The sequence below is a fragment of the Emydura macquarii genome, unplaced genomic scaffold, assembly GCF_026122565.2.
Source record: "Emydura macquarii macquarii isolate MOO-44397 ecotype Brisbane River unplaced genomic scaffold, CSIRO-AGI_Emac_v2 contig_2422, whole genome shotgun sequence".
NCBI classification, from domain to species: Eukaryota; Metazoa; Chordata; order Testudines; family Chelidae; genus Emydura; species Emydura macquarii.
In genome coordinates, this window is record NW_027132559.1 from 42215522 (window position 1) to 42239165 (window position 23644).

A 23644-nucleotide genomic window follows, 5' to 3' on the forward strand; every position below is an offset into this window, starting at 1 on the left:
TGTCCTCCTGAAGATAAGCCTATTATATGCCTTGTTTTTTTATTTGTTTTGTGTTTGTAATAACTCAGCACAATCTTAATCTTTCTTGCAAATCTTTTGTGACAGAAGAGTAAGTGCAGGAGGAGTATTAGGATGCATGAAAACATTAGCATTTGTTTTCTTTGGCTCCCTTTCCATCAGTTTTGCTGGCAGCTATGGTGTTGTCCTAATGAGAGCTGCACTAGGGTTAGACAGTATTTCCTTTTGCTTTAGTTTCAATGTGAGTAATTTATTAGTTGACAATAAGATGTGGCTCTAGGGGTGCAGCTGCTTCCCTGAAGCTGGGCATTGGGGTGTTGCCAGTTGTCTCTGTTTCAGACTGACAAAATGTGTGTGTGGAACAACAATGTGGATGGTTTAAAACAATGGATTTGAAAATCCTTTTATCCTCTGTCATGCTGAAACAGGATTTTTAGGAATATACAGCTAGTTTTCTCAAACAAGAAATGCCCTAAAATACTGCTATATTATGACATGGATCAGGCAACTCAATGGAAAAGGCAGTGGCTTTTAAAAAATATGCAACATAAGGGAGAATAGGGAAAGGAGAATTTACCATAATGCCTTTGAAAATGTCCTTTACCATACTAATAAGTATATGGACCAAAAATCTCCATGATTTTTATGTAAAACCGGTATATTGTTAAGGCACAATCATGCCAGATTAGACACAAATTTATTTTGAAAATCTACACTAAAACAACTGTAAGTGGGTTTCTGGTAGGCTGAAGATGGGTGAGGAAGGGCAGAGTTAATGCTGTTTTGGAATGTTCCAAGATCTTAAAGGGTTCTTTTTTATTTTTTTATTTATTTTTTTGTTCTGTTTTAAACTGTAATGTTTCTTGATATTCATACATACTTAATAGCAAACTTAGTTTAAAATTAACATTTTTTCTATTTACTAATTTTTTTAAAAAATATGGCATCTGTACATCACTTTTAAAGTGTCATTTTAAGCATATTTTGTCAACTGAAAAATATTTTGACCAATGCCTTTAAACTTTTAAAGAAAAATTCTAGTATACTCTGAAAGTAATCACACAAAAAATATTTTCCAGTGCATAAGAATAGTGAATACAGGGTTAGATACACAGTCTGTCTTGATTGATTATATTCTTCATGTATATCTACTACATGAGTTCTGAAGGACATTTAATAATAAAAAAAAAAAAATTTGATTCAAAGTAAAAAAAATTCATTTTACAGTTTTTGAGGTATAGGCCATTAACAGAATAAACTTTCAGAAAAAGTCTGGAGCCTAAAGGCCTAAAGCCTAAGCTTTAGTAAATTTGGCAATGTTCAAATAATTTTGCCAACCAAATTAAAAGGTTAAAAATATGATTTGTAATGGAAGCTGAGTGCAGTCTTACTGACAGAGATGATATTGTTTCCCCTTTTTGACCCGAGCAGTTAATCAAGTTCAGGACCCTGGGGATGTTTCAGCTGGGAGTAAAAACTGATCATGGAGTCTAGTAGTTTCTTGGATGCAATCCTATTTATTGACAAGGAATGTATAATTTTCTATTTCTCTAAACGCAGGAGGAACTAGAAACAAAAGGAGTGGTTTCTTAGTTTACAGGTCCAAGCTTCTCACAGCCAGCACTGCCAACCCACTAACTTTTTCTAGACTTTTTCTAGGGTCATGCTGTGATTACAGCCAGGCTACTCCTTGGTTTTCTTGCTGCCTTTGAGTCTCTCTGTTTCTTGTCTGACCCTCCAGCTAGACTTTTCCCACTCGCATACACACCTGGTCAGAACAATGCTCAATGGAATCAGGCCACCCATGTGTTACTAGTTTCTGGGCAGATTAGATTATGTCAGTGTGTTAGGTGTGGTCCCTTAACTGTGTTTTACACCTATCTTACTTCAAGGGTATGTTCACACCTCATTTTCAATGTGGTTCTGATTCAACCCATAACAAGGTTTAACCCAGCTCATAACAATATCATCCCTCCATAATACTATAAAAAGATACTGACAGTGTAATTTTAAAAGCAGCCTAATATTAAATAAGGGTTAGATGATGTTGAGTAGTCTGATTAGTATGCAGAGAAATTAACATGTTCTGCCTTCTCTTGCTCCAGGTACAATTATCTACTCACTGATTGTGGGAACACCTGCCAAAATATGCATTCATTTATTTATAGCAATTATGAGCAACATTGTGAGAAAAATACTAAGAACTAAGGATAAAGAAAACTCATCTTAGATTAAAACAACGAGAGTCCTGTAGCACCTTAAAGACTAACAAATTTCTGTGGGCATAAGCTTTCGTGGGCTGCAACCCACTTTGTCAGATGCATGAAGTCATGCATCTGACATCATGACATCAAATTTCATGCATCTGATGAAATGGGTTGCAGCCCATGAAAGCTTTTGCCCGCAGAAATTTATTAGTCTTTAAGGTGCTACAGGACTCTCATTGTTTTCGCTGCATACAGACTAACACGGCTACCCCTCTGGAATTTTTCATTTTAGATTATTATGTCTTCTGTATTTTTCAGTAAATGGCTTCATGTCCCAGGACCTTTGCATAAAATTTTAGTCACTGGTTGTAGCTCATGAATATACAAAATAAAACCCCTTCCATCAGCCCATCATTGGTGGTATAACCAATTTTTACTTTAAACCAAGAATCGCTATCTAAATGGGTTTTGTAATTTATTCTGGGGCCCCATAGACTGCTTGTTCATCAGTAGGGATAATATTTCGGAGTGTCTGTTCCCATACCAAAAACCAATTGAGCTAAAGGAGAAAATGAGTTGCTAGTATTGTGGCTTGTATCCTCTGTGGAGTAGCCAAGAAAGAGCATCGTAGTCACAAACTCTTAAGCAGATCTGACATTATTTTCACCTGATCATCACATTGCAGTTTGCAGCTACAATACAGGTTTTGAACTATTTGAACAGTATTCAGATGTAATGCTAGCCAATTTTTTAGCTGGTAGGAATGAGATTTTTAATTTTATTTTTGTTTAACTTTTTCTATATGTTTCGCCAAGTTTGTCCCCCCTCTTTTCCCTCCGCAGGACTTTTTCCAATTTGTCCACATCCTTGTTGTAGTGAGGGCCCCAAAACTGGACACAGTACTCCAAATGAGGTCTCACCAGTGCCGAATAGAGGGAAATAATCACTTCCCTCAATCTGCTGACAATGCTTCTACTAACGCAGCCCAATATACCATTAGCATTCTTGGCAATAAGGGCACACTGTTGACTCATACCCAACTTCTTGTCCACTGTAACCCCCAGGTCCTTTTCTGCCAAACTGCTGCCTAGCTAGTCATTCCCCAGTCTGTAGCAGTGCATGAGATTCTTCCATCCTAAGTGCAGGACTCTGCATTTGTCCTTGTTGAACCTCATCAGATTTCTTTTGGCCCAATCCTCTAATTTGTCTAAGTCACTCTGTATCCTATCCCTGCCCTCCAGTGTATCTACCACTCCCTCCAGCTTAGTGTCATCTGCAAACTTGATGAGGGTGTAATCCATCCCATACTCCAGATCATTATTGAAGATGTTGAACAAAACCAGCACCGACCCCTGGGGCACTCCACTTGTTACTGGCTGCCAACTAGACATCGAGCCATTGATCACTACCCATTCGGCCCAATGATCTAGCCAGCTTTCTGTCCATTTTGTAGTCCATTCATCCAACCTATACTTCTTTAACTTGCTGTGGAAGACTGTATCAAAAGCTTTGCTAAAGTCAAGGTATATCATGTCCACCGCACATCCACAGTCAGTCATCTCATTTTAGAAGGCAATCAGGGTTGTCAGACGTGACTTGCCCTTGGTGAATCCCTGTTGACTGTTCCTGATCACCTTTGTCTCTTCCAAGTGCCCCAAAATGGATTCTCTGAGTACCTGCTTCATGATTTTTCTGGGGACTGAGGTGAGGCTGACCAGCCTGTAGTTCCCCAGATCCTCCTTCTTCCCTTTTTCGAAGATGGGCACTATATTTGCCTTTTTCCAATCATTTGGGACCTCCCCCAATCACCAGCTTCTGCAACAGAACCATAGAACACTTTTGAGTTTCAGACACTTTCCATCTAGAACTGCTTTCAATGAAGTCTTTGACCAGAACTGACCACAACCTAAACATGAAAGGCCCAGCTTATAAATTTTATAGGATTAGAGGTTTGTAGAATTTTAGCTATCCAGATATATGTAAGATTACATATATAGCCAAAGAAACCTCATTAAATACTTCCCAGATTATACAGAAGGCAACATTGTTCCAGAAAGCGAGGTCCCCAACTATAGCACAAGCTGCCCTAGATCTAGTTTTTACTGATAGAGAGGAGCAATTGAGAATGTGGGAATAAGAAGAAAACTTGGAACTTCAAACTAATTAAATTCTGCATAGCAAAGAATGGGATTACCACAGAATAATGCAGCACAAGGGCAAGGGTATCTAATTTCAAGAAAGCAATTTTAGGGGAATTAAGAAATCTAGCATGAGATTCTGCATTATGCCTCTAAGGTGGAGCACAGAATTGCAACCCAGAATGATAGGGTTGGTTAAGGTGGCTTCGAATACCTTTATGTCCTCCTGATTCAGGGCTTCTCTGGGGGTTGAAGAGGCCACTAATGTAATTTACGTAGCCCCTCACGGCTCTCTTGTCAGCCTGTCCTCAGATGCCTATGCAGCAATGCCACTCGAAATGTCCACAGCATTATGTGCTTTGGTCTCACCTTCAACATGTCCCTCCCATCCCCCCACCTCACCCCTGCCATGTCCCATATACCAGATCTTGCAAGATAGGAAGATAGTCACAGCCTCAGTTTCTGTGCTTGGAGAATTCTCCTCTGGCCAGATTCAAGGCTTTTAGAGCCCTTTTATGTCACTCTGACAGAAAAGGGATATTGTGGGAGTGAAAATCTCATCTATAGTGAGCAAGATCCAATGGGAGCAAATATAAAAATCCACAAGCGGAAGATGGCCTCTGTGCCTCCATTTGCCCATCTGTAAAATGAGTATAATACAATACTTGCCTTCCTCAGAGGAATATTGTGGGACCTAATTAATTAAAGTCCATTTATTTTGAGATCCTTTGATGAAAGGCACTGCAGTATGTAAGTGCAAAATATTGACGTTTCCTGTTACTAAAAGAAAAATAGGTGTGGAAACAATGCCTGTTAGTGAAAGACTTAAGAAGCTCAATCTATTTAGTTTATCCAGGAGACATTTAAGAGGTGACTTGATCATGGTGCACGAGCACATACATAACTAAAGAGATTTCTGATAGTAGACGGCTCTTTAATCTAGCAAGACATAACGAAATCCACTAGTTGGAAGCTGAAGCTAGACAAACAGACTAGAAATAAGGAGCAAAATGTTAACAGTGAGTGTAAATAATCATTGGAACAACTTACCTATGGACATGGGTGTTCTCCAGCACTTGAAGTGTTTAAATCAAAACTAGATGCCTTTCTAAAAGATGTACTCAAGCTCAACCAGAAGTTGTGGGTTTAATGCAGAAATCGCTGGTTGAGGTTTGTTGGCCTGTGTTACACAGGAACCAAAACTAGATGATGATAATGATCCTTTTTGGCTTTAAAATCTATAATTCTACCTATACATGACTTAGATTCTTTCCCCCACCACTATATTATGCCATCATGTGTTAGAGATGACTATTAACACTGCAAACCATTTTACACAGAAACACTAAAATTGAAGTGTCTGATATTCATAGTGGATCTGCTTTTTAGTGACTTCAATTTTGTTCCTGCTCTGAAGTTCACCTACAATTTTATAAATAAGTTGCTGGTGAAATCAATTGTGGGCACAAAAGTATGCTTGTTCCTACAAAAGTAGAAAGCTGGTTTTAAAATCAAGCCCATGTTGAGAAAGTATGAAGCTAAAACAAAGAGTTTATGTTTAAAAGAATCTAAGTGATACAAGGATGAATTTTTCTCTTGACTGCCAGAAAATTTCCCATGATTTACATGCAACTTCCACAGTAATATAGGTTCATATTAGGATTATTTTTAAATTCGCTCTTTTACTGTAAACTTTTGGTCTAACTAAGGAACAGTAAAAATAGATTCCTTGCAATAACATGCTGCTGTGGAAAAACTGTGTGTTATGGAACCAAATAATCAATATCCATAAGACAGTTTTTATTCTTTATTCCAATGTTGTATTGAAAAGATATGGGATGTGTAAGAGAGAAATCTAGCTTTGCTTAGTCTAATATAGAATTAAATATTTGATGTGTGTTCTATATGGACTTTGGAGTCTAGATTTATTTCATGCATTTTTTAAAAAATATCTTCAATTGTATTTTGCTTTTAGGAGTTTTATATCTTCAGTATGGAGATGAAACAAAACAGTTAAGGATGCCGAATGAAATTACAAGCACAGACACGATACGTGCCCTCTTCGTAAGTGCCTTCCCCCAGCAGTTGACAATGAAAATGCTGGAGTCTCCCAGTGTTGCTATTTACATCAAGGACGAGAGCAGAAATATATACTATGAACTCAATGATGTGAGGTAGGTAAACACGGCACTAGAGTTGAGGGGTTTTTTTCTGCAGTGCATCAGTAGCGTGAAAAAGAGTTAGGCTGATAAATACCCAACAAATATCAGGTCTGACACATTAGGCAAGTTCAGTGGTGTCTGAGTAATTTGGGGTTTTCACAGTTTATAAATGCCTTTAGCTATATGTACCACGTCTGTTGCACAAGCCATATATGTATGATATACTTTATTTAAATATTCATGCAATACAGATGAGTGTGGTTAGTTTTTACAATTAATATTTTATTGAGTTTTTACCAGAATATGTATATTTGAAATACTGAACATAAAATAAACATATAGGCCAAATTCAAAAAGTAAAAGAGATCCCTATCTCTGCTGGCAGAAAGCCTGATGTTAGAGGAGAGAAGAGGGAATGTCATAAGTGTTTTGGGGTACAATGTGGGCTGGAAGGAGTGTTGCGGAGCAGTGCTCCACTATATATGATCTACCACTGGCTTGCAATCTGTTACACCAGTGGAAGAAGTTAGCATGGTATCCACTGCTGCTCTAGCTTCCATCAGGACTGGGCAACTGAACACTTGCCACTAGGTGCTACATTAATAGAAATAATTAATAATACTTCTGAGGTCAGCCAATACTGCATACAAAGAATATTGTAATGACCTGGTTTGTGTGGGTTAAAGTTTGTCCTCTGTTGGATGGAATCAGAGCTGCTCAGCTGTGTTTCTTAAGCCCTGAACTTCTGACACCAATTGGTATCTGTGCTTTTGGAGCAGAAGAATCGGAATGTTAACCCCATGACCACTAAGAAGTTCCAAATGGCCCAGGTGCACAGCATAGTTACAATCATGTGGCCGGCCACAGATTTATTATGGAGTGAAAAATAGTACAGGGATTTGTGGCATATATTTATATCAGACTGTTTGTAAGGTAGTATATGATAAATATAAGAACAGACACAAAATTACGAGAGGGAAGCAGAAGAGAAAGCGGGACAAAAGGAAAAGTGTTCAGCTGTAGCACCAGTCAAATAGTGAATGCAAAACAGATGTGCAAATAAAAAATACACAAATGTGTACCTGTTATCAGAAAAGTTTGAATTGGAGTGGAATGGAGATATGGTGTGAAATACAATTCAATTCAGAGATCAAATGCATGGAATTTGGCTACATTGCATTAAAGCACTACTTTACTTCAAGCTGTCATATTTCTATAAAATAGCTGTGGAGAATATTTTTAAACCAAACTTGACATTAGCCGAGTAACCTCTCTCTCAACCATCATTTAGATGTAGAAAAGAGAGTAGATTAAGTTTATTTAAATAACTGTATATGGCAGTTGGTCCAGTAAAAGATATTATCTTACCCACCTTGTCTCTGTATATGACATCATCATTTGTGAGCTAAGAGTGAACCAGAAAATGAGAGCGCTTTCCCTGCATTGGAAAATATATTAAAAAATAAGCATTCCACATCCATATGGAGAGCAGAATTCTGTAGTTTGATTCTCCATGCAGATCTCTGAGCGGAATTTTCTCCTTACTTTATATGTAACATCTGTACTATGGGCTCTGAATATTATTTAATTTTACAGACCGTAAACATTGTTTCCAAATTATTCACTATCTAAATGTAGTCCCGTCACCTTTTTGGATATTGATATTATCTAAAATGTCATATTTATAAGACAGAAAACTGTTTATGCTGCCATAAATAAACTAAGTACCTAAACTTGCTACGGGGTAGGTATTTTCATGTGCATTCTACATGTAGTTAACTCTCATCAAGTCTGAGCTTCTCATTAACCATACATTTCTTAAACAGATGGAACTGATCTGGCTGTTAAACTATGTGGTTTTTTAATAGACTACTTGAAGTCTACACCAGCAGTGCAAGTTCGGACTAGTTACTGATTCAAAGCAATCACTGACTGTAATATGATTTTAAATGAAAGACATTAGACCAACCCAAGAATCCTTCACTTCATGTTTTTAAAATGATAATCCCAATAATTAAGATCAACCCACTAAATTTGTAGTTTAGCTGCACCTGGAGGAAAGGAATTCAGTCTTGTGTGCAAATTCTCTTGAATCCACCACTGTGAAATGAAAGGAATTACAGTTTTGAAAGGACATTAGTGAGTTTAGATTGTTGCTGATTAATGTTGAACAAGTAATCAGCAGGACTCAGTGCAAATTTCTAATCTATGAAATTATTGTAAGGTACGTTTTGTGACTAAAGTAAAACATCTGTTGTCTGATTATTGTCTGAAGGAGTCAGTTTATAAAAAGACTCAAGAATGACAAAGTTCTTTGTGCCAATCTTAAAAATCTTTGGTGTTTTCTTCTAACAATTTGCATCAAAATTCAGTAGTAGCTTTTGTCAAAGCGGTGCTTTCTTTTTGCTTTTTTTTTTAAAAAAAAAGCTTTATGAAAGACTGGAGGCTTGAAAGTTTGTTTTTATATTTGCTGGTGAGTCATTTGCTTAGTTGTCATGGAATTTTTTCAGTTTTGTGAACAAACTGTAAGTTACAGTTGTCTCAAGAATAATTTCAAAAGAGAATTTTTCTTTTGATATGTGTTCATTAGAGTAGCTGAAATTCATGTGTTTGTGTAGAGTACTCAATAAAGTGTTTAAATATTGACTTAAACTCTTTTGGGTGCATTGTAAATATTGGAGCTTTATTGTCTTACAGAGTGTGTTCACTCCGTGCCTGGGATCTTGAAAGAAACTCAGCACCACCTGATATTTATGGGTGTGGAGCTGTACTGAAAGAATAGTACTTCCCATGGGAAAGAGAACTGAAGTAGTTTTTTATTATTTATGTTTGTCTGTTTTTTAGCAGTGGGGTTTTTTTTATTGGTCAGTTACAGCAATATGGTGATGGTGGTTGATTTCTGTTGCCTGAATCCTTAGGGCAAGCAAAGGAAATGTCTAAAATAAAACTCCTTTCATCTGCTATCGTTGTTGATGTTTTTGATTCCAGGAACATTCAGGACAGATCTTTCCTTAAAGTTTACAACAAAGATCCTGCGCATGCATTTAATCATACATCCAGAACTGTAAATGGAGAAATAAGGGTAAGTGCAGAGTTGCTTTTATATTCATTTTTATTTTATCTCCTGTTTTCTGTGTTAAGTGTTTACATTAACATATATAGTGTAAATAAACACATGCTGCAAGGGGACTACAGCTACACTGACCCTTGCTGCTAATTGATTGGTTTATTCATTCCTTGTCACTATTTACTCTGAGTAACAGCCTTCTGATTCCTTATTCACTCACAGTAAGGAATTGGAATCACAGCATAATTTTTAGTTATTTCAGAATACAAATTGAGTTCTCATTCACTAGTGGGCACCAAATTTCTCAACAAAACAGAGCATGGTTTAACTTTAATAGTAGGGCAACTCGCAACATCATTTTCAAAAGCTTTCCAGTTGACTTCCTAATGTGCTTCATAAATGGCTGTCTCATAGTAAAAAAACTAATAAATGCTTTACAGTTTTGAAAAGAGCATCAATCTTTGTGCGTCTGTCAGAAATACCATAAGTACAGTGACCTTTGTTCAGGTGAAATCTTTGCCTTTGAATTTGCTAAGAAAGCTTATGAAATTTACTCCCTTTGTTTAAGTCAGGGGTCCCCAAACTTTCAGCTGTGAGGGCCACACCACTCAGTCTTGCTCTTATGGTGGGCCAGAGAGGCTGGGCCCACATTATGTAGGAGAGGGATGGGGTCAGGAGGGGGGAGCGGCCACTGCATGGCATTGCTTGGGGCCGGGAGCGGAGCACTGGGCCCACGTAGGAGGGGGTGGGGGGAAGGGGCGGGGCCAGGAGGGGGGAACGGCTGCTGTGTGGTGCTGCTTGGGGCCGGAAGTGGCACAGCTCCAGCCAGGGCGCTGCTAGGCCCACATGGGAGGGAGGGTGGTCAAAATGTCTCGGAGGACTGGATGCAGCCCGCGGGCCGTAGTTTGGGGACCCTTGGTTTAAATCTATGAGAAATAATAAAATTGTATTAAGCCTTCAAGGTCAAAGAAAGATTCAAGTGTGTTGTTTTGGCGACTTATACATGCTCCAAAGCGAATGTCAAATGTTCTGAAGAAATCCTGTAAAAATATTAGCTTATAATTGTGCATCTGGTTCTTGCCTTCACAGTTTCTTTTGCGTGTGTCACAGTGCTTGGGTTTTTTTGTTTTGATTATCTTTAAGCACTTTTGCAGTCATAAAGTGTTGCACGTTGTTTCAGTACAGTTGTGGCAGTTGTTCATTTTCACGCAGTATTTTCAGCCATCTTCTCCTATAATTATTTTGTTTGAAACATCATAAAACAATCTATCTGATGGGTCAGAAAATCCAATTATCTGATTAGTCACCTAAATGCACACTAAAAAGCTGTGAGTAGCCGCTCATTTAGGAGCCTATCTGATAAATTGTTCTGTGTCTCCTGCAAGGTGCTGAGAATCCTCAAGTGCTCTTGATTCCCATGGAACAGTAACATCTGAAATATATCATTAATATACTAGGGCAGGGCACATTTTCAGGGCATATAATAATGTTAACTGCTGTATTGTAATAATAAAGCATTGACATTAGAGCATTAGGCCTAAGTTGTTATGTGCCCACTTGAAAGGGGTGCTAAATGTAACTTTTTTGTATATTGTGTACTGGGCTGATATTCAGACGTGTTTTGCTAATGTTTACACAATATCAGATTGTCAGCAATCTGGATTACTTCTTTGACCCCCCTGTCAGATGTTCACTGTCTAGTAAAGTTGTTGTTGCAAATACAAATGTTCGCTATCTGTAAAAACAAGGGTTAAAATTTGTATTGTTCACATTAGAATATAGACCTGTGCAACTGAGATTATGCCCATAAATACATATTGAGTATGGCTAAACTCTCTCTCTCTGGCCAAAGTAGTGCATAATTAAAAAATAAAGGTCATTCCCTCTGTACCAGCGCATGAGGCTGGATTAGATGAGATCTTAAGATCCCTTCCAACCCTACGTTTCCATGATTCTGTGATTATTTTACCATGTTCCACTCTGCTCTCTGAGGTGATTCTGTGGATGTGCATCTTACCAGAGGTGGCATTTCAAAATCTTTGCATCTCCCAAGAATAGTTATTTCCTGGTCTGTAGCCAGCTCACTTGGAGATGTGCTTTTGTTAGATCTCACAAGCTCAGCAGTTTGGTTAGCTCTTGAGTGGGTGACTTAACTATCTTTTCAATTTGAGAGGTGTCACCTACAAGTCAAAATTCAGGACATTGCTGAGGCACCAGGGAGAAGTCTGCAAAGAAACACCTGATTTTATGTTTTTTTGCTTATGGATGCGATCGCATGAATATATATGGGGGAGAGGGAGAGCTCAAGATTAAGAATGTATTTGTTCTGCATTGAGGAGGACAGATGCAGGATATGGAAAAAGTTGGGTGGTGGGAAATGCCTCACTCCAGTCTTCCTATCCCCACCATGGCTGCATCTGTGCTCAGATAAATTGAAACTAACTTCACTAAAATAAGACAGAAGGAAGGAGCAATTACTATAAACAGTGCCTAGCATTAGGAGTGCTCTATTTCAGTAACTCTAGGGATAAAGCGATTATTGCCTGTCCTGGTTTAAGGAGATTACTTCGGAAATGTGAATCAATACCGTACGAAGGCAGATCTTGTCACACATCTTTCGTACTATACTTAGGATTGGCAGAATTCAATTTTTAATTTTTTATGATGTCAACAGATAATATCAATGTTTATTTTAAAGCTTTTTTTCTATTTTTATTATTTAAATTTTCACAGTTATGGGAAATTACAGAGGGGGTCAGACAATAATTATGTAATGACAGTAGACATTGAGATTCAAAAAGTTAAAGCTTTATAGCCATTAAAATAAAAATTGTCAACATCACATATCAGAATATACAAAACAAATATCCTTAAATCAAAGTCTAATAAGTTCTCAAGCTACATTTTTCTAAATTTGCCTATCAGTAAATTTAAATAATCTCCATGCAGTTTGTAGGTATTTCACCCTTTAGTTTCTGTTTAACTAGCTTCCTTATTTTTGTCTAGTTCCCCTTTTGGAAGTTAAATGCTACTATGGTGGATTTCTTTGGCATATTTCCCCATGTTTCCCCATGTGTTAAATTTAATTACATTATGGTTGCTATTGCCAAGCAGTTCAGCTATATTTACCTCCTGGACCAAATCCTGTGCTACACTTAGCACTGACTCAAGAATTGCCTTTCCCCTTGTGGGTTCCAGGACAAGCTGATCCAAGAAGCAGTATTTATGGTGTCAAAAATGCTATCCCTGCATCCCATCCTGAGGTGACATGTACCCAGTCAACATAGGGATAGTTGAAATCCTCCAGTATTATTGTATTTTCCCCCTTTGCAGCCTCTTATTTTAAAAATTGTCACTAGAATAAGCATCTCAGAATATTGTTTGAACAGAACTGTATTAATCCACACTCTTGATAACTCGCAAAAAAGTAGCCTTGCCCTCCTTCCCGAAGATGTGGGGGGACAGTAACTGGCATTGAGGGGAACGCTGTGTGTGGTGTAATTGAGGGGGTGTTGGAAGAGTGGAGGGAGTGGTAACTGGAATTGATGGGGCATGCTATGAGTGCGGGAACTAATTGGCAGATGGGGGCGCTGGAGTTAGGGGATCACTAACTGGCAACGGGAGGGTGGGGGGCAGTGTGTGTGTGTCTGGTGGGGAGAGGTGGTAAGACGTAGCAAGGGGGGCACATGCTGTATGTGAGGGGGAGGCAGTAATGGGAAGCGGAGGGGTGCACATTGTGTGCAGTGCAGAGGGTAGGGTGGGTCCCCAGAGCAAGGGGCCGGGGAGGGGAAATCGGGGTGGGCAAGGGGGGACGGGGTTCCCCCTGGGTGGCAGGAGTACCTACCTCTGCTCTGGAGAGGCTGGAGCTGGGTCAGCAAGCAGCTGCTGCTCTTCCCACCCTCTCGGTGGAGAGGCTTATAGTGTCCAGTTGACAGTTGAAAACTGGACACCTGGCAACCCACTTGCTGAATTTTTTTTAACAGTCTTTGGGTATGTCTATACGGCAATCATGGTGTGTGAGTGCAGCTTGTGTAGACATATTCAACTAGCTGTAGTCTATAGCTATCTCGGGTACCAGAAGAATGACGCTGCGGCAGCTGGTGCTCCAGTGCGGACTAGACCTGTGAGCAGTTACTGGGCAGGCTTGTAGAGCTGCACTGAAGTGCACGCTGCTGCAGATTCGATGCTTCAAGATCTGAGCTAACTAAATTAAAGCTAGCTTAGGTATGTTTACTTGAACTGTAATCACACACTGGGACTGCAATATAGGCATATGCTTAGAGTGTAACTCCTATGTAAACACTTAGTTGTTTGAATGCATGCTAATGATAGGCCTACCCATAGTACGTTTAAAAGTTACCAAGCAAGGCCTTACTGATCCCACTACAGTAAAACTTTTGCTTTAGGAAAAAAGCCAATATACGTATATCTGATATAGAACTTCTAAACGATACAAATCTCATCTTTCCTGCTGTTCTGCTGTTTGCTTTTTCTAGTGCTCTTTTTGTCATTAAGAGGTTATGACAACATGAGCCATATTGTATTTATAAACATCATGTGTTTCCTTGATATGACTTAGAGTGTCTGCCAAACAGAACACATGGAAGAAACATTTCTCATTAGCTCAGCATTGGTTGTGGTTATACTGATTTCCGGGACAGGAAAAATGCCTTTCTTGCTCATTCTTAACTTTCGGACAGTGGAAGCAAAGCCTGTGAATGTCCATGAAATCGCTTGAACAGGGAAGGCTGCTGCTGTTTTAGCTCACATGTATTGTCTGAAAGCTTCTTTTAGCAAAACGAAAGCAAAAGAAGTTCAGTTTTAGGAAGATGTAAAGACAAGTTTAGCTGAAAGTATTTTGTGTTTGAATACCTGCCAGATGCTTCTAGAAAAGGAGTTCACCAAAAGATGTAAGGTAAGATGCCTATTCATAGTGACTATAGAATTCCTTTTTCTTTTTGGCTAAAAAATATTTTTATATTAACTGGGGATTTAAACCAGAGATCAAAATTAAATTTTTTTCTTAAATCTTCCAGAAAAAGAAATGTTTTATTTCCCTGTTGACTACCAAAACTAGGCTTTATGTCTAGTTCAAAATCTGCGTATTAAATGTAATAAATCAATTATTTTCTAACTTGTCACTTGAAATCTGATTCAGAGTTCAACATAATATATAAATATAGTATCTGATGCTCTGGAATTGTTTCTACAACATGAGATTTACAATTTTTAATGAATGAGCTGTTACCAAACTGCTAATTATTTATGCAGCTGTAGGGAAGAAGACATTGAGAGGTAACTGTATCTAATCAAACTGTGATGAAATATAGTAAATGTACATATGCTTTTCCATTTATGTGACTTACATATATTATAAAAATTATCCCATAAAAATTACATAGATTCTTGAGAAGGAGGCTAGAAGTTAAAGAATTAATTCATTTTTGTTTTTAGTTATGAATAAAACATAATATAAATCTAAAGTATCACACATAAAATGATCTGTTTAAATACAGATCCTGAGCTATGTTTGGATGGAGATCTTATTGTGGCTTTTTAAATAATTAAGTGGCAATATGCCTTTGTTAAAGTATATTTATTTTGAAAAAAATATAATTCATGTTCTATATAATCATATAGATCCTGTAATAAACCAGCAATCTAAAAAGTAGCATTTTTAAAAGTTGCCAAAGAATATAAATGGGTCTGTTAAAACCAAGTTTTAGATTTTCTACTTACATATTTTTAAGTTAAATGATATCAAACTTGCTCTGAAAAAAGCATTTTAGCCAACATCAACTAGTCTAGGAATATGAGTATGCCCCACCCACTCTGCAAATAGCAGGAGTCTACCAATTATATCTTATTCCCTTTTTAAATTAAGATATCACAAGCCTGTCATCTGTAAATCCCCAGTAACTTTTTCTGTGAAGTAGATCCACTCTTCTGCCATGATACACTCACTTTAATAGTGATTTTATTTCCTTCTAAAGGCCTTTCTTTCTGGCTGAGGGTTGCAAACAGCTTGCTCTGGAGCATCTCAGTACACCTCCTGAGTATTCCAGCCACTCAGAGTTATTTAAGAGCAACACAAGTTTTCTGTTGGCCTGTGACTGAGTCTGGAGCTCAAGTCTCTAACACAAAAGCCCAATTGTGAGATTCTCAGGCCTTCTTGGGAAAAGTCCCACTGGCTTCAATGGGAGCTTTCCCTGAATAAAGGACATGAGGATTGTGTTTGGGTCCATTTTTATTGTTTGTTAGTTGCTTCTTTTATTCTTACTCTACCTTCTTTTACAGAAGGTTTTCTAGTTCCTGTTCCTTGGATGTTTTACTCTTTTTCACAGCCTTTCGTTTTGGCAGATCAACTTGCAATAGTTTAACTATTTACCTCTCTTTCCTCAGTATTTGGCAGAGTCAGCTAGTGCAATGACAGACTATAAAAATACTCATGGCTGTGTCTATCAGAAACCATCCTTCCCTTGTAAATAAGGAAGCTTATGAGAATTCAAAAGAGCCTGTATGCTCTGGGATAGCACCCAAACCACAGATGGTTTTCAGTCTTCCATCCAGCTCTGCAGGTCCACTCTTATCTCAACAGAGATTAAAAATCACCTTGCTGATGTGAATTTAGTATATTGAGCTCTCTGTGACACCAGCTTGGTTGGAAGGAATAGTTCGTCCTTCTTTAAGCCTGACATTGCTTTATTTAAGCAGGATTTACTTTAGCCTTCTCTTGCATCCTTCCCTATTAAATCATCCAGAAGTACAACACTCTTTGAACAGGATCTGAGTTCCTTGCTTACAGCTGACTCTTCAGTTCTTTGTTCAATCAATTGCTTTTGTCTTGGTGAATATAGCAGCGAAGGGCAAGATTCCATAAGGCAGATGAGGCCTACTCTGTCTTCATCCTCTATTTCCTATAGAGGCAGAAAAGTGATCCAACTTCTGATCTTTAGGAGAACCCCCCCCACACAGCTGAGGTCCTTGATTAGATGGTGGCAGTTCTAATCTGGAGTTAAGAAAACTGATCGGACTCCTGAAAATATGAGCAGTAATAATGGTCCTCCTTGGATACATTAAGTCTGGGGTGAAAATAATCTGAGCTGGCATAAACAAGACAGCTGCAAAAATCAGTAGGCATGAGAAAATATTGGAAACCTGCCAGTTTCTTTAATATACAGAAACATCTTTAGGCTTTAGGACAATTTGCATGTGATTGAAGTTTAACATGCAAATTGAGTGACTGAACAGGCCAAAAGGTTTGTTGGGTAACTTGTTGGTTCCTAAACCATTCAGTTTTGAATCACTGTGGATAACTTCCACCCTGGGGATCCCTAATTTTAACCTTAATTCTTTATTTCAGCCAAGTAAACAGTTTTGTATCCAGCCACTTAAATGGCAGTCTATTCTTGGTGGATGCTTTTCTGGTGCATCAGTACATCTCATTCCTCCAATACACACCATTTTATCCATCCATTATGGTGAACATAATCTGGGAAGCTCAAACAGTCCTTATATTAATAGCCTCTGATCGGATCATGTGGTTTAAACCATGTTTACCCAACATGATTTCAAACGGTGACATTGTTTCTTCCAGGAAAGACCCATAAGAATCAAACCGCCCAAGTACTCTTTTTCTTCAAAAGTGGCTCCCTCCTTAGATCAGTGACTACAGCTTATTCTGTGTAAAATTAAACCTCTTTTTAGTGGCCACTTAATGAACTAGCAAAATTGTGTGGCCAGGAAGAGGTGGTCTCTAACTGAAGGCTGAACGAAATTGTATTTGAAACCTTGGAGATACTTTAAGTGATTGCATGTTGCAGGTGGCCCTTACTTCAGGTTTCCCTGTATTTACAGGTAACTATAACTTGATGCTTAAGACCCTCAACAAGTTAATTGAGTCCTAAGACATCCACCCCCACCCAGTATCTCATTATAGTACTTGTCTGTTGTGGTACAGCAGTTGCTAGATTGTTTTTGCATTTGTCAAATGTTGAACAGAAGGAGGAACAGTTGAAAGGGAATAAATGTTCACATAACAGAACAATTAATCTTGATATTATGATAGCAATTATGTTAATGTGGTAAAAGAGTGTTAATCAATGCAAATACTCATTGGCCCCCTCCTATAGGAGCGGAAGATTCAACCCGCAACAAAGCAGACCAGTTCTGCAGCAAGTATACAGTCACATATGCCACAAAGCCCAGCTACGTGGGGGCTCCCTGTGCACTGTTGTGGGGATGAGGAAAGGGGCTAGTGGATCCATTATGCTTGTCCAGTGACCTTTCCTTCCGACGGATGGGGACTGCAGATAGAGCTGGGTGCAAAACTTGGGACATAATGCTTTCCTTCTTATCTGCTGCATTCTTATTTAGTGGTAACAGCAGGTTACAGGTGTAAATATGTGTAGGATTTAAACTACAAACTTTATTGTATACTGTTTTGTTGTTTTTACTATTTATATCCTAACCTATTCCATATTCCTGTAATAGAAAACATGTTTGGAGTCAGTCGTTTGATAATTCTAGATGAGACTAAAGGTTATGTTTTTCCTTATTCTTATTTAATCATATGAAGTTGTTCAATTTTATTTGGCTTTGGCACAGTAGGAAAAGCTACAAATATGGAACAAAAATAAAAGCTGAATAGTAGATCAGAGAGTCAAGAAGCAATGCGTTTATTTTGATTTATGAGATCAGTTACTCACAGGACTTCTTTTTTTAAAGAGCAGAAATCTGATATACAGCATATTTAAACCAAATAAAAATGCTGATCTGTACCAGAGCTATATATGCTTAAAACTATTCCTTTTTTGGAAAAAATGGAAGAATCCATGAGTTCAGCGGTGCCCCAAGGAAGTGCTAGAATCAAGATTGGTTTTAAGGATTTGGCTTTCAAGGCTGGTGGTGGCTGTATGCATTATCTCAACAATGCATTTGATCTGTTAAGGGGGAAGAGGAAGAAAATGCTTGTTACATCTGCACAAAGCAGACTACTTTTGTTTATGTACTTCAAATCCTATCTAAAAGCAGCTGTACAAAAACAAAACAAACAAACAAAGCAATTTGAGTGCAACACTAATTACCAGCCATCTCGAGGGCTTCCACCTTAATTCTTCAAAAATCAGTGACAGCTTTTATATATTCAGTCCAAAGAGACTGATTGTTAGCTTTTGGTTTGGGTGGGCCACAGTATGCTGATGAGATAAATGTGGATATTGGCAAACTAATGATATAATTATGTAAATCCAACCTTTTTAGGATTGAAATGTGTTGTTTCAATGTGGTTGTATTTTTTTCATTCACAATGACACCCTGATGTATCCTGGCTGCAATGCTAAGATGTTTCATGGTGCACTCACTATCTGCCAAGCTATTTTGTCTGGAAAGTGCAGTAGGGAAGAAAATGAGAGCTTTGTTAACATCCTTCCATTAAATGTAGTTGTTTAAAATTAGAATTTTTTTTCTTTTTACTTTCACGTTCTGTTTATTTGTGGAAAGAGAAAACAGCTCCATGAAACATGCTCAAAAATACTCAGAAATGAACTCATGCTAGGCTGGATGATCTGGATGTTTGCCTTTGTGATCAGGGGTAGAATTATGCAGTCTAGAGAGAACTTGTGTGGTGAAATTAAGGTTAGTGGTGAGAGAGAAAAACCCCATACAGGGGTTTCACTTTGATTTCTCTTTGATTTCAGGCATTCTTGTGTGTGGTTAACATTATGGGCAGTGTTGACGCAGAATGTTCTGCATCTCACATGTGCATCAGTGTCTTTGGAACATGTTGTTCCATTTGTCTGAAGCGTGGCTGGACTTTGAAAACTAATCTACGGTAACTGACAGCTAAGGATGTGCAAATGGGTTCAGGGAAAATATGACCAGGTTAGCGCAAATTTAGACCGCTCCCTTCTACCTGAATCTGAACCGCTACACCTTCCAAGCTGAAATCAATTTATATAAGAAATTAAATGTATTAGCATCATTACGATTTTATCCATTACTTTAAATGCTCCCGCTACCCAGCTGCCTTTCCCTCTCCTGTAGATTAGATTCCTGTTTTACACTGAGGAGACAATTGTATTCTCAAGAGTCTGGTTGACAGGAGTTGGAAAGAGAATCGGGTGGGACAATGGACAAGGAAAGCTGGGCCAGAGTGCCCTTGGGACAGTGATCATATGTGTGGTCCGGAGTTGGACTGTATTTTGGAAGTGGCATTGGATACAACCATTTAGAAGATTTGAGAAAGAAAGGGATTTGCCACTCCCTACACATACAAAGATCCTAGCTTGTTAGAGCTTATCTGGCCATTGTATAACCTTGGAACCTTCTGAAGTCTTCCATGCATAATCAGAGTTGGATTAGCAGTTGCATATTCACTTAACCACAAGTGTCTGTACACATGTTGGAACATCTGTTTCAGTATTTCCAGTTGAGAACCATTCCCACTGCACCCAGATGTAATGCACATATGGAGTCTGAGGGCTACTGCACTGAGATTCAAAGTGTAGAAAATCACCGTTCTCTGTCGTCTGGCGAGGGAAACATGTCACTTTCCCCCTTAAGCCATATCACCAATAGAGTTGGGCAAGTTCATTATGCCTAGTTTGGAAGCCACTTGTAGCTTTGAAACACCGTTGTTCTCATTTACTGAATTAGGAAGGCAGAAGAGGGCTGCAACATTACTCAAACTGCAGTGTGGAGTGTTGGTGTGTCCCTGCCCCCACAACCTCACTCACTCGGTCCAGGAAGAGACTGAAGTGTTTGTCCATCTGCCCCATTCCCAGCTGTAATTTGCCTAAAATGCTTTTCTCTTTCACCCATAAGCCAACCCCACAGAACAAAACAATAAACACTGGCTTAAACTGAACACTCTTTCTCTCTTCCTCTCCTTCCACCTCCCCATTGTTTTCTACTGGGTAGATACAATGTAATCCATTATAATTGCAGTCAATAAACGAAAATGTCCTGGCCTTAAAGAACACTTGTGTGCATTCTTGGGTTTCCACGTCCTTCAGTTTTTCCATTCTTTCCTTCCATTTATTTCATCGTTATAATCTTCTGACTTTATTTTTTTCCAGAATTTCTCTCATACTTTGTTCTCTTCTCTTCCTCTGGCTCTTACCATTTCTCTCTCCAAGGCCTAATCCGCCTCTCTTTGCACCTCCATCCTCATAATCTGTTAACCCTTTCCTGACTCACTCATTAGGTTCTCCTTACACACAGATTCTTTTTCTTTCTTTCTTTCTTTCATCTCCAGTCTCTCCCACATACGACCTACTTTCTCTTTTCCTTCCACAGTCTCCCAGACTCACTTCCCTACTTCCCACCCCCACACTGCGATTCCTTTCACTGTCCCTTCCCTACTGTCATGGTTTATGAATTATTTAAGTGTTACTTTGCACCCTGCAGCTGGTGCTGTGTTTTAGGCTTCTTTAACTTTCCAATAACTATTCATGGCATTTACCCTCCTGCTTTGTTTACTAACTGTGCAATAAAAATTGTATGTTACTAAAACAGTTGTTTTTCCTTAATGATGGAAATGATACCGATATTACAATCGGAACTCTTTTAGTTTACTTACAATGTTGGGAGTTTTGGCAAGTCCAACACAAGCAGACAATATTGAGTAAAAGAGAACATAGGAGTTGGAAAAAGGAAAAAAATGGGTGCTTCTTTCCTGATCTGTTGGTATTTGAGTGATGGTGGTGGTTGTCAGCTACAGGAGAGAGTTATAGTTTTTTACTCGGGCAAGCAGAGACCTTAGGCCAGATTGAAAGGTGGATCAAGGCAAAGTCCAGCTGATGGACAGTTTACTCTCTCTTAGGTTGCGTCTACACTTAACAGTGGTATGTACAGTACATGCGCTACCTGCCCCTAGAAGAGGTATAAATAGCAGTGTAAATGGTGAGGCACGGCTTTGAGGAGTAAAGACATACCAGAACTTTAGGGAATGTACTTCACACAGCACTCTACATGCCCAAGTAATGTCTCAGCCATCTACACTGCTATTTTTATCAGTATAGTGTCCCTCACTGGTGCCAGAACCTTTTCCCACTGCAGTGAAAAGCTCTGGCAGCAGAAAAGAGCTTTGGCAGGGGAGGCAACAGACAAAGGCTGCCTGCCTCCTACCAGAGCTTTTCACTGCCATGTGTAGCACACAGCATAATGTGGGCACAGCCTGCTTCTCATTGAGGCTTGTTGCTACATGTTCCCTACACGCCGCTGCCAGAGTAGACAAGGCTTCAGTGTCAGGAACCAGTGGGCTGGCATCAAATGAGCAGGCAGCAACCAAATCCAAGGCCAGTTGTGGTCTACTGAGAAAATCCCCAAAGCACCGTGGACTGAGGCTTGATACCTGTTTGGTCCCAGGACTTTAAAGAATAAGGAAACACATGAAAAGCACAGGCAGAGAGCAAACAGACAAGCAGTAGCGTAGACCCGTATTCCAGGTTTTACACTTCTCCGACTGTGGAAAACTACCAACCTCTTCATAGCTGGCCTTCCAGAGCTGTCTAGCAGCTCCTATAACCCAAACAAACTTAACTCCAAAACAAGAAAACATTGAGCAATTTCAAAACATGCCTGTTTTTGCAGCCATAGATCTGGTCAACCAAAGTCCTGCTCTCCACAGGAGTTGTGCAAGGATTCAGGAGACTTTGGGTGCTTTCTACTGTAATGTCGGTTAAATGGTTTAAAATCTTTCCCTGTAGTTCTAAGTAAGAGTTCATAGGCCTTACACCTATTAGTCTCTCTTCCATTAGATAGGTTAGATCATTTAGTCCCATTGTCACCCCCTTCCTCATGCCCCCTCTCCTGCAACCTCTGAACTCCAGGATGTGCCAGACACAGGAGCCCCTCCCCCCAACCTGCTGCTGCTCAGCTTTCTCTTCCCTTTTGGTCTTGCTGTCTCTCCCAGGGCTGGCTAGCAGATGATGGGGTCAAGGCCTGGTCTAGGAAAGAGGGAGGAAATGTGGGATTCAAAAAATGAGGTGGGATAGCTAATAATGAAAGGCAGAAGAAGCTGCCAGTATCCTATTCTGGTTATATCATCTCGATTCAAGATTTGGGGCAGAGAGAAAAGACAATGGAAAACAACAAGGTGAAACTTGGAGTAGAGAGTAGGCTGAGCAAGAACCATATAGAGAGAGATGGAACAGGTGGGGAAGAAGAGAAACATTCCAATGACATCAGCACAGTTGTAGATGTGTGTCGTGTAGCACAGCCACTGGTGTCAGCCTAGCTTTTGGGTGCTTTCTCATACATATGTGTGTACCAAAAACTTTCTTTTAGCTAGAAAAACATGTTTATTTGTATTGAAGCACATCTGGGAGAAAACATGAGGTTTAAATTACAGGGGAGTGGGAGGGTTGCAGCTTGGAGTAATAGCCCATCCCATAGCCCCTTGCTCACGCAGCTTCAGAAAGGGCTTGTTATATTGACCCTAGTTTTGTGATACCAGAATTAGTTGGAGAGCCATGTAGAATCTTCAGCCCCCACAAGATTCACCCACTCCCTGCTTGCCTGCATTTCATTTCCAGTAAATGTTTAATCATTTGAAATTCTTGATTCTGCTGCAATGCCGCCGCCACTCAGTGCTGAGCACACACCTTCAGCTGCAATATTTAAAACATTTAAAAACCATCTTTGGCAAAGAAATGTTGCTGGCCTGGGATTGAGGCAACTGGGCATCAGTGGGTTCAGACGCAGCTTGCCTAACATTGGAAGAGCCATCTCTTCCACAGGAAGCCCTTCTGTATTGGTACTGAAGCACCAGAACGACATAGTTCTGTACAGTGGTTCACACTAGTGGATATTTAAGTGATTTTTTAAAAGAAAGTTTGGAATGAATATAAGGTGATGGAACTTTACAGGACTTGTGTTTACCTCAGGACATTCTCTGCTTTAGCAAGTGCTAAAGGAATCTGTGAAAATCATGTTAAGAAGTAATACAAATCAAAAGGGACACTCAGAGTGCAGAAGATAAATCATCTGTGACTGTCACAACTCTAAGCCTCCTTACACTGCTAGAACTGTTCTCTTCCTCTCCGTCCA

General features: G+C 39.2%; 1 protein-coding gene across 13 annotated transcripts in view; it reads left to right on the forward strand.

Moving 5' to 3' along the window:
• Positions 1 to 23644, forward strand: part of KIAA1217 (KIAA1217 ortholog) — a 323146-nt gene that overhangs the window by 220269 nt on the left and 79233 nt on the right. For 11 of the 13 annotated variants that reach the window (XR_010922379.1, XR_010922380.1, XM_067562372.1 and 8 more), the window contains 2 exons: positions 6339 to 6537; positions 9514 to 9607. Coding sequence is in view for 10 of the 13 variants with exons in the window: in XM_067562372.1 (XP_067418473.1) it covers positions 6339 to 6537; positions 9514 to 9607 (293 nt within the window). In the remaining 3 variants the exon portion in view is untranslated. Of the gene's footprint in view, positions 1 to 6338; positions 6538 to 9513; positions 9608 to 14241; positions 14508 to 23644 lie in introns of those variants that run through there. The other 2 variants (XM_067562374.1, XM_067562376.1) reach the window with 2 other exon arrangements.